Below are 12,051 nucleotides of genomic sequence, written 5' to 3'. Positions count from 1 at the left end.
TGCACTGGGAAAAGTAAACAATATTTTACAAATACTAACCAGTCTGACTAAAATTAAAATTCTTCTTTTGTTGCTTACAATAGAGAAGAATAAACTGACTTGGAAATCAAAGGAAGTTACTTTCCCTGATTCTTCCTGCCTTTGTCAACTTGCAGTCATTTCAGTTTAAGGAAAGTTAACAATACTCCGAAGTATGAATACTCTGAAAATATTAAGTATATGGTGTTATTAGGAAAAAAGACTTTATTTTTATATATTTTTTAATTTTACAGATGGTTTTCTGTAGATTGGTATCAAATGTAATATGTGTGTCAGCTTACCATTGGATTTGCACAACTATGCAGAGAGATGCTGAACTAAAGTCCGTTATGTTACTTAAACAAAAAAAGGAAATGATTAAAAATCATAACCTACAGCTATAGCCAAGAACATAAAATACTGATATTTTATGTTCTTATATATGTTACGTATTATATATTTTATGGAATATCGTAATACCCACAGCCCCAACATTATCATCATCATCATCTTAGTCTATCTTTCATAACATTTTGGGGTTACATGGGAACAATCTGATACATTTTCAAGATCCTTTCCCCAGCAAAATGCTCACCACACACACAAGATTTTGCACACTATTTCAAAGGGTTCCGTAAACTCACAGAAGTATATACAGAGGCTCCTTATAATCCAGGAAATCCTCTGTGTAGGGCTTTTGCTCTAAAATAAAAACTCCTTAAGGGCCTGGAATTACATATATATAACAGGGACCTGGACCTTTCATTCATATTTAGAAATCATTCACAGTTAGAAATCAATGGTGGTGGAATTGGTTTGAATCCAGTACAATTTTGAGCAGTTAGTAACTGCTGTTAGAATGGTTAACATTTAATAGAGTAAATATAAGCCTTAGAGTACAGGTATAGGTTATTTCACCTGAGTTTTTTATAAATTCTAGTCCTACCTTGGCAGTTCTGTTTCAGGTAAAGAAGAATAGAGGACAGATTAAAAGAGAGAGGTTATGTGTTGATGGACTTGGTTCTGAGAGCTGAACTGTAGACTATGGGATCCTTAGGAGATGCCCTCCCCTTTCCCGGTTCCCACTGACCCGGTGAGCTTGTCCTGATAAGCTCTCTCTTCCCTGGCTCTGAATTCTCCCGCCCTGTCCAGAGAAGAGATCCAGCGTCTCCTATTCTCAGTGAGAATTGGAGGAAAAAAAAAACTCTGATTCCCAATCAGCTGCTCAACTACACATCTTAAGAAACAAGGGGTTATGATATTTGACATATTAAATGGCAAAAAAATCTATCATCTAAAGATAAACCTTTGGATTAGGCTCATTCTAATATGAAAATAAATATTTTATCTGCTTGTATTTATCTTTTTCTATAATTACTGACAAGGTAAAAATATATTTGAGGTCCAATTTAAATCAGAAATATTAGGGAAAAAATCCACTATTTAATGCCAGAAATATGTTTTTGAATCTGAACAAAAAATGCAAGTTTTTGCCATATCTCACAGTATTTTAAAAAATACAATGTGTATTTATGATCAACAAGTTCATTCATTAAGTATTAATAAGTAATAAGAATGTTCTCAGGGCTAAGAGCCTGATATTCATTATCAGGAGATAAATGAATATCATTTCTGATCTCAAGAAGCTCACAGTCCAGGAGTGGTGAGAGACATCTACCTGTATAAATTACAGTAAAATAATGAAAGGGTTACATACTAGGTAAATTGTGAGTCAACTTAGGAAGTGAGTCAGAGAAAGCTTCGTAGAGGAAGAGATGCTTGAGCTCGGTCTGGAAGGATGAATAGAAATTTATCATGTGGTTGCATGGAGGACACCCAAAATTAAGGAAATAGCAGGTGAAACCTTATGGGATAATATAATGAAATGATGAGTTTAGGGAGCTATACACAAATTGGAGGATTAGCACAAAGGAGGCTGGAGAAATTACAGCTACAGGAATCTATAGTTGCTAGATCATGCTGAGCCTTGTTTATCTTTGTAGGAGTTTAAAACTTTATCACACAATGGGGACCCACCAAAGTTTTTTGAGCAGGGGACTACCTAATTAGATTTGCATTTTATAAAGATATCTCTGCTAACAGAATAGAGGACAGAATAAAAGAGATAGGTTAGAGGCTGGGAGGCTGGCAGATTTGTAAATATCAGAGATAAGAACCTGATGAAGCTCTTACAGATGACAGACATTATATTTATGCCTATGGATATGGAGATAAAGCTGGGGAGAAAAGAGGAGGGAAATATTTTGCAGAGAATAATAATCTATCCTACTGACTATTGGATCATATGTAACCTTATCTCCCTCTTGTAATTACCTTTGACTTGAGTAACAAAGCAACATTATGAGAAAGTAAAGTAAATCCTATATACATTATTATGAATCTGAGGCTTATCCTAGTGCAACGTATTTCATTATAACACCATATTCAAAATTAAGACTTTCATAACACTTATTACACTATAAAACTTTCACAGTGTTCAACATTCAAAAGACTTCAAACATTTGTGACTGAGATAGAGTCATAACCCTTTAAACAGACCTCAATTACAATTTCTGCTCTTAGTAAATCAAGTAGGTGCTCAACACACAGTCGTGTTACAAATCATGTTACCCAGATGCTTGACACACCCTCTGCTCTGAGGGAGGAATTAACCAGCAAAGAAGAGAGGCCGTATAATGTGTGTGAAGGGAGCGTGTGTGTTTGGGGGTTGGGGGGGGAAGGGGAGGCAGAGGGAGGAACGTGTGTTGATGGAGACATTTGGCTCTTTGTCTTACTGGGTTTGAGAGATTATCACTTTTTCTTTCATATCCTTATGTAGCTGATTTAATAAATTCACAGACCAAAAATTGTGTTGAAAAATATTGTCCTGAGAAATATTAAAATGATTATAAAATATGCTATACTGTAGCCATTTTGTCCAAAGGCATTCTCACTGAAGTTGGTGATTACCAATTTATTTATTTCACAACCATTTATTGAACACACATATTACGCTGAGTACACAGGCATGCATAGCCTAACATTTGACTAAAGAACTCCATTTTTGATTTCTATTTTCTATTGGATCAGATTCCCTATTTTTTCTGAGTTAGAATTAAAAAAAAACTTTGATTACTTTATAAAATAAGTATGCATTAAACAATATAAAGATTCTTGAAATTTATAGAAATGCTTGATAAGAAAACAAGTCCACTACCTTCAATGACGACCTTTTCTATGCTCTCTAACATCGTGAACCATTTATCCACAATTTGCTTTTTAAAGAATCTTTCTCTGTAGCTAACAGTGGGCCTGCAGATCTATCAAAACCCGAGCGAGGCGGCCTTTTACTTTGTAATACAGGGAATGCTGGCCCTCTTTCTCCCCAGGTGCTTTCATGCGTATGTCCCTTTACTGGAACAGACATTCCCATTGTCCTATCAGCTGGGAAACCTGAGACAGCTGCAGTGGTTTCAGAAGACAGTTTTTGTGCTCAGGGAGAGATCAATCATATTTTAGCTGGAAATTCAACAGTAGAAACCTGCAGTGACTCCTCCCTTTTCCCTCCTCAAACCCTAATGAGTGGCGTCATTCAGTCGCCTCCTCCCGAGGTCGTCTCCTAAGCAGCAGATGGAGGACCTGGTGCAGCAGCCGGCCTCACTCCGCCAAAGGCTCTGTGTGTGTGTGTGTGTGTGTGTGTGTGTGTGTGTGTGTGTGTGTGTGTGTACGTGCTCTGCAGCGGCCAGTGGTCCCACAGCCCCAGGTGAGGGCGTGCCCCCTGGGGCAGCTGGAACAACCTGACGCTGTTTCCCCGGTCACCTGCAGGGATGCGGTGGTCCCTGCATGCGGCCCGGGCATGGTGGCCTGCGGCCTGCGGGCTGGCTCGCCCCGGCGGCAGTGCTCACAGCGACGCCTCTCTCTCCCTCTCTGCAGATGCACATGCTCATGAAACTGCAGGAGGCGGCCAGCTACACGGGCACGCAAGGCTGCGAGGGCGCAGGCGATGGCCAGCACGAGGGCGGGCAGGAGGCATCGCTGGAGTCCACCCTCTAGAGGGCGCGGGAAGTGAGGGGAGGAGACTACGCTTTCTGAAAGTGTTGTGAAGTAAGGTGTTTTCGCGAAGCCACTGCCAGTATGGAAGTCTTGCCTGTCGGGGCCCTGACCCAGAGCCGTGATTTCCAAGGAGGCAGCAGCGCCAGGTCTGAGCTTCTAGGCATGTTTATACGGGCCGGGCGCTAGAAGGCTCCATCAGTCAGCTGGGAAGGACCCTGGCGGCAGGGCACCTGACTCGATTGCACATGGGATAGCCAAACTGGACTTTCTTTTCTTCCTCTTTAAAAGTTTACAACGCAGACCTTTTTTTGTCCCTTCCTTTCGTGTCCCCTGAGGGGCCGCTGTCCCCGTGCAGGGCTCTCTCCTCTCCGTCCAGCCCCCTTTGTGCCCCATGGTGCTGGTCACAGGGCCCCAGTAGTGTTTGTGCTCTGCGCTCACCCCATTCCAAAACGAAGCCAAGAGGCCAGGCCTCGGCAAGCACACGTGAGATTGTGCCACCCCCAGAAAAACAGGACTGTGGCAGGGAAGCTGGGAGAGCGCCCCACCCACTTCTCAGTGTAGGAGCCGCTGGTTTTATAAGGCTGTTTTTACCACAGTGGTCTTTTTAACCCACCTGCCCACGCCCTTCACAAGAGTTTTATACCAGTTATTTAGACAACACTGAAAAAAGGCTTTCTTAGGGCTTTCTTCGTGTGAGCCTTTTCAGTGGAAGAAGGAACATTTCCTATGGTGCTCTCACTGCCTTAATCAGACTTCTACGATAGTTTAGCCAGGGGTTTCAGACCACTGGTTATTCCCACTGTCTTTTCATTGATAACCAAGTGACATCAGTTCATACAGTAGCCTCATCTCTCTTTGTTTGTTTGAAGAAATGGGTAGGAGAAACATTTGTGGTTTTACCTTGTGAACAGATTGCTTTGCCCATCCTCCACAATAGCCAAGGAACCCGGAAACCCTCTTTGCCCGTTACTTAAAAGCTGAGCCATGTGGCTAAATTCTATACAGTTCTAGTTGAAAGAGTTTCAGAAGGTGGGATATTGAATTCTTATCCAGCTGAGCTGCAAGCACTACAGGCAGCATGAGCACAATTATTTGGCTTTCCTCCCCGCTTTTTTTTTTCTTTTTTTTTTTTTAATGTTTTGAGCATGTTGTTTTGATTGCTATTATTGTACATGAGAAATTCAGCATTAAAGAACACTGAAGCAGTGAAGTCACTGTGGAAAAAGAAGCGTTTATACTGTAAAAGAAGGTTAGATTTGCACAGTCTACTGGGTAGGTATTGTAAATAATAATTTTAAAAACTTGCACAAATCCAAATGACCACACACAAAAAAGTATTTTATCCTGTTGGTGTTAAGAGGTGTTTCACTTGCTGAGATTTCCTGTACATTGCAAACAAATACAGAATGCAGATTCTCAAAGCTGTTATTATCTGGTGTGTTTGTCCTGTGTTTACGGTTGTCATGACTATGCAGGCGCTATCAGTGCTAGAGTGAGCATGCTTCAGAGCTGTCCGAGAAGCTGGTGCAGTTTGGGAAAAGTAAAAATGTCTGGAAGTGCATCTGTTGTGGCAGGCTTTAAAGAGAGTGCATGAAAACTGATTGGAGTCTCTGGAGAAGTCACCACCACACACAGGGGACAGAATTCAGGTGTATAAAACCCAAGGGCTAGGCCATGGTGTAGACCTGTCCTGTGCGTGTGAAAATGTGTTACTTTCAGGATGCTCAATTGGTGCTACTCTCTGTGACCACTCATGAGTCAGTTGCTACAGAACCATAATAGCACAAGACATCTGTGCAGTTCCCGAGTGCCACAAAGTCCATGGGTCCCACATGGTGCTATTGCCCTAAGGGAAATCAGAACTGAATTTATGCACATAGAATTGTCACCCTGACTTTGAAGCCTCAAACATGGATCAAGATCTGTTGTGAAACATCAGTACATGTAGCTGGATGAGTGACTAGTTGCCCTTGTACAATATGTGACCTAAGAAAATTGCTAATCTTTCCCTGACATTTTGAGAAACACAGTCCAAACATGATCATACACAGAACTTCCTGCAATACATCCCAGTAGGTCCACCTAGTTTACAACTTAAACTAGTTTGTGAAACATTTGTCTGTATACATTTTATATTTTGTACATTTTTGATGTAACATATCATGTAAATAGGCAGAAACAGTGAAATAAATCATCTGAAAAGTTTTGTAGTCTTTGTAAAGCCCCAACAATAAGTACTTGGTGTCAATGGACTTAACTGGATGATGTATTTTCTATTGGTTTATTGTTCCTCTAGCTTGTAAACCAGCTTGCATATATTTTTTTGCAAATGTGCACCCTGTATCTGTCTAAATTATTACTTTGCCATTAAAGTGGAATTATTTATTGACAAAAAGGTGTGGTGTCTATATATATGGAGAAAAGTTGAATAATTATGGACTAAGAACTGTCAAGCTTTACATGTTGCTTGCACTATTAATATGCCATCAGTGGTTGGGGGGGTGGAATTTTATTTTATATAACTCATAGAAAGGCCCTCATAGCTTTTAAGTAAATAAATAAGCTGAAAACACTAGACATAAAATGCAAGTTATTTATTCAGAGAATATTTTTAGGAAACTCTGATGAGTCTACCTAAATGCCTGATTATAAAATAAGAATTAATATAAAATCATATGTTGACATTCAGTTAAATCAACTCATTACTCTTTCTTTGTTTTTATTTAATTAAATTCCCTTTTAATATTTTAGCTCTAGAGATCATTTTACAGCAGAATAATTCTCATGGTGGTGCTTTATTTTTAAAAGAGATTATAGAAAAAAAACTCCCATCAAAATGAGAATTTTTTTCAAAGCACTTTGGGCTCCACCCCCAGCAACTGGAATGTGTATTTGGATAATTCAAGTAGGGTTTTAATTATGAAAACAGGAAAGCTTTTGAATTAGAATAGTTGTGGAACAAAAAAGGTATTAGTTAAAAATGCATCAGTCATCCTTAAGGATTGAAATTGATGCATTTGTCCCTTCATTCAGAGTTTGGGTGATACAGGAAATTTCCATAATTCATCCTATCTGGATAAGCATTAAATTAATACAAAACTTGAATATGGTTCTGACATGTGCACTATTAGGCTATACAAGTGTGAATCCCAGCACCATCCTCTGTGTGACCTTGGCCCATTCACTCGCATTCAAAATGTTTCCTGGCCTATAAAAAGGCTGATACTAACAGCATCCAGCTCTCAGGGGTTCCTGGGACAGTCAGCTGGGTCTCACAGGCAAATGCCCTGATAGGTGCCTCACACTTACAAAGCCCTCCATAGGGAATAGCTGCTTTAACTACCACTATTATTACAAAATAATAATTATAGGATATGTATTGTATTTTCAAACATTCTTGAGAACAAAAAGCAATTCAACTTATACGAAAATAGTTTTATTAAAAGAATGCATCTTTTAATATCCTCATTTTTAAAACATTGATAGTAATAATACCTACCCATAGGGCTGTTGGGAGTATTGAGTTTAAATCTGTAAAGCACTTAAAACAGTGCTAGGCATATTAACTATAGTATTATCATTAATTCACCTGATTCTTTTCACTTATTTAATATGGCTACTAGAAAATCTACAGTTAAATATGTGGCTCATATTTGTGACTCACTTGATATCTCTATTTCTATAGGGTATCATATGTAGATACCCTTTAAAAAGATTGATCTTCATAATGTAAATGCAATCACCTTCCTCATCTCTTATATTTGTTTAAAACACAAATATTGAAGGACCACATTTCCTTGCTCAGTCTGGATTTTGCTCATCCCTTGGCTTCCTTTTCCACCATGTCCACTGCCCCAACTTTGGATCTGTTCTCTGGGACATTAGTCCGATTGTGTCCAGACAGTTTAACTATGAGCACATGTCAAAAGGTTTATTACAATCTTGTTGTACAGGAAAAACCTCGAGTAGGCCAATTTAAAAGTTTCTTTCCTAGTGGAGGCATTCATAGAAAAGATAGATTAGACAAAGAATAATATTCATTTAAAGATTCCTAGACTCTTGACTGTCAGGTAAATGGATGAGTGACTTGTCTTCCAAGACAAATATTAATCCCATAATCAAGCAGTTATTGAAAATGGCTAAACATTTTATCAGTGTTCTAATTTATTCAAAGAAGAAAATTACTAATTACGTCAAGCAATAACATTTTGTCCCAGACTAGGTTTGGAACAGTATTTCTTTTCTTTTGCAGCAATTTATGTCCTTTTACCCCTAGGCCCTTACACAGTCTCAAATGGCATTACTTTAGACAAGCCTTGTGATCCCTTAGACCAAGTCAAGAATCTGATTTATTTGCTTATCTAGTTATATATATGGTTTAATACACACACACACACACACACACACACACACACACACACATGTATATATGTGGTGTCCCGCTTACCATGTTGCAATTTGCAATTTCAGGGCCTATATTATAGAGTATATTCAATAAATATATTGAATGAAAATATTTCTGACAGTAGCAGAACTTTAGCTTATGTTAAACAACAGCATGCAATTTCAGAACAACCACTTCTACAGATGTGGAACTTCCTGAGAAGCCATAATAATAATTAGAATGCTGTTCGTTGACCAGGGAAGAAAGTGGATAACCTGAGGATTTCTGAAATCCTGTACAGACAAAATACTGCCTTGCATTTGGGATATTTTTTCCCCTTTAGATTTAATGTACTACATACTTTCTACTAAGTTTTTTCTTTCTGCTTTTTCAAGTTCTTTGAGGATGTCTTAGTTATATATAGTGCAATTTAAATGTGTGGGGTTTTTTGGGGAACAGATAAAATATACCTAACAGTTGGAAATGTAATGCTAGAGCCTAGAAGGTTGGTGGAGGCTGAAAAAATCAGAACAGGACCTTAGCAGAGACATGAGAAGTGAAGGCGTGGGTTTCACTCTTGGCTGCTGCCTCACAGGAAGGAGCTTGACCGAGTAGAGAAGCCTGAGATTACAGCCCGAGAGATGTAGTGGACATCTTTATAATTCATTCAGCTTTTATTTTTCAACTTGTGTAATATATTGACTCCCATCTAATGGGACATTTATAAAGGAGCAGTATCATGTAAGAGAAAAAACATCGAATTCAGAGTCAGAAGATCAGTATCCTTGTCATGTTCTGTGATTGTTCCAGGCAAAATCAACTAATTCATCATTTGTGCTCACCTAGATTTTATAACCCAAAGATGGTGACAGATAATAAAGTATACCTAATGTAACTAGAGGGTTCTCTACATCATTTGTGATACAAATAACGTGTATCTATCAGTTGCTAGAGAACCATATTCCCAGGGAATAGTAAAAAGTCTGGAAGTTTAGTCATAGCCCCCCTGAAACACTTGTGTACCTGTGAGTATCTTCAGTAACTGTGTTCAGTCTGGTTTGGTCCTGACTTGGTGCGCTAAGGAGAGGTACCTGAATATAAGCTAGGCTACAGGGTGGTGGGCAAGGTTCACATTCCCTTGATCCCAGAGGCTGGATTACATCCCCCACAGACCATTTGAGTGTGCTGGAGTGATCATTTGCTTAACATCAGCATCTCTTTGAGGGCGGGTTGCCTGGTTACCAGACAAAAAGCTTTCCAGGTAAGCTGCTTACATTCCCTTGTCCAGCCCTTCTCTGGGTTCCTATGGGGCATAGAGACTGGGCAGGCTCATAGCTGGCTGCCTGTGGGACTAAAGGCTCAAACAATGATGGGGCAATGCTGCCCAGAGGCCTGGTTTGAGTTAGACTTCAGAGGCCGAAAGAGAGCACAATTAACAGCCAGAGTCAGGCTCATGTGGTTGGAGATAAAAGTGTGGCCAGTACATAAAAGCTAGAGGAGGGTCTTTTCCCGTTATCAGTGGTTTCCCAGGGGAGAGAAATTCACCCGGACAATGCTCACTTGGGAGGCTTCATTCTCTGGATTATTCCAGCACTTCCTGTAGAAATACAAAGAGCACCACACATGCAATTTAGAGTCTTCCAGTTACTACATTAATAAAATAAAAAAGAAATGGGTCAAATTAATCATAATAATGTAATTTAGTATCCCAAAACATAAAAAATATTCATTGTAACATATAACCAAGCTAACTACTTTTTAATAGGACTTTTTATGTATTTTCCTTTTTTTGTGCTATCTTTGAAATCCAGCCTGTACATCTCACTTTGACACTAGGTTTTCATCAGAACAACCTGATCCGTTAGCAGAATTCAAAAATTCTGACAGTTATGACATATATTCACATAGGTAAGTTTTTCCAAGTATAGTTAAGACAAATTATCTGTTTTAAATTTTACAGAATTACCATTAAGGTTAAAAACTGAGTTCCCAAATTGCTGTAGCTCTCAAGTGCTAAACAGCCATGGGAGGGGAACAGTGGCTGCTACTGAGTAACACAGCACAGCTCTAGCCTCTCTTGGCAACCAGCTTTCTCAGCTCTCCTGGAAAGCTGCTTCTCAGGTGCAAAGGCCAAGCTGAGGCTTTGAGCCAGAACATTTCCTACTTGCTTGATTCAGAGACACCCAACTGGTCTGCCCAACACACAGTGCTGGGGTTACACTAGCTCATTGTCACTCTGCTCTTATCCCTTTTTGTTCTCAATCTTTGGTAAAAACCATCCTACTCTGTCTTTTCAAACATTTTTCCTTAATGTCAACCATGCATTAAAAAATTTTTTTTAATTCATTAATAAATGTGTTCACTCCTTGTCTGAGGCACACAGATAATATACATGCACACGCATGCAAATATACTTCTTACTCTTTAATTCTAGGGCACAGGTTGCTTACACATACTACATGTGGATAAAAAAGGACCTCTTCTCAAATTGTCCTTTTGCATGACAGGAAATGATTTTCTTTTCTAGATTACAAAAAAAAAAAAAAAGTAACTATCCAAAAATATTTTGAATAGCAGAATGACTCCCAGAGCAAGATTGGAACTTTACTGTGCACCTATCAATACTATGAACATATATACATGTAAACAGTATGTTTTAAGTGAGTCAAGATAGCAGAAAAAGAAATATCTACAAATACACTAAAATGGACGTGCAGACTAAACATGAGAGAGAAAAGACAGGTGAAGGCTGTGCTTTTCCAGATCTGGGGGAAATGTCCCTCAGGGCTCCCCACGCTTGCCCACATTTACTGCTAACCAAACGACATGCTAATTGCTAATCTGGCATCCCAGAAACCCCAAATTTATAAAGGTGTTTCTCGATTGTAATTTTTTTCTTTCCTTTTTCTCATATATTAGAACTCTGTGATTTTTCTTTCCAAGATCTGATACACCATATTTCCTTGACTACATGTATTTAAAAGAAATTTTTTTTAAGATGTGCTACTAGAAATTTAGTTCATCCATGGAAGCCGCAGGGCTGACTTTAGAGAACATGCTCTAAGTAGTCCCCATGCTAGTATAATGCAGAAAGTAGCTGTTTTTTGTAGTGTGCCTTTTAGTTGTTTGCTTTTTTTTCAGCATCAACAAAGAGTTTTATTAAGTAGCTTTATAAAAGATGTGTGGCATACTGGGGCACATTCAGAAAGTTGAAAATATTAATATTCCAAACACACATTAGAATTAAGTAAAATGAATTAATTATCCCATCAAATTATAATTGGTACTATTGTTATCCTAATTGTCAACCGGAAATAAAATGTCTATATCCTATTACCATCAAGCAATAGTGGAGGGAAGATTTTGAGTGACCAGCTGGTGTGGTAACAACGTGAAAGCAACTCCTGTGTTACTCCTGCAGGACAGCAAGGAAATCCAGGCTGCTCCGGAAATTTCCATCTCACAGAATGAATTGCAAACGATAGACGGGCCTCCAGAGAACTGGAAGATAGATCATGTGCAAACAGATGAAAACATTTCTCAGCCAAGCAAATATTGATACTGCTAGAATCTGACCTACAGTTACTGTGTGACCA

At 38.9% G+C, this 12,051-nt stretch overlaps 1 protein-coding gene across 1 annotated transcript in view; it reads left to right on the top strand.

Annotated features, from left to right (window-relative positions):
• The window catches only part of NAV3 (neuron navigator 3), a 376,755-nt gene extending 370,289 nt beyond the window's left edge, over nt 1-6,466 (top strand). Inside the window, 1 exon segment of the mRNA XM_073214824.1 lies at nt 3,952-6,466. Within this exon segment, the coding sequence (XP_073070925.1) occupies nt 3,952-4,071 (120 nt within the window). The 3' untranslated portion in view covers nt 4,072-6,466.
• The last annotated feature ends 5,585 nt before the right edge of the window (nt 6,467-12,051 follow it).

The sequence above is a fragment of the Manis javanica genome, chromosome 10 (assembly GCF_040802235.1).
Source record: "Manis javanica isolate MJ-LG chromosome 10, MJ_LKY, whole genome shotgun sequence".
Classification (NCBI taxonomy): Eukaryota; Metazoa; Chordata; class Mammalia; order Pholidota; family Manidae; genus Manis; species Manis javanica.
The sequence above is the reverse complement of the archived record's forward strand: the minus strand, read 5'-3'. Positions and strand labels throughout refer to the sequence as shown.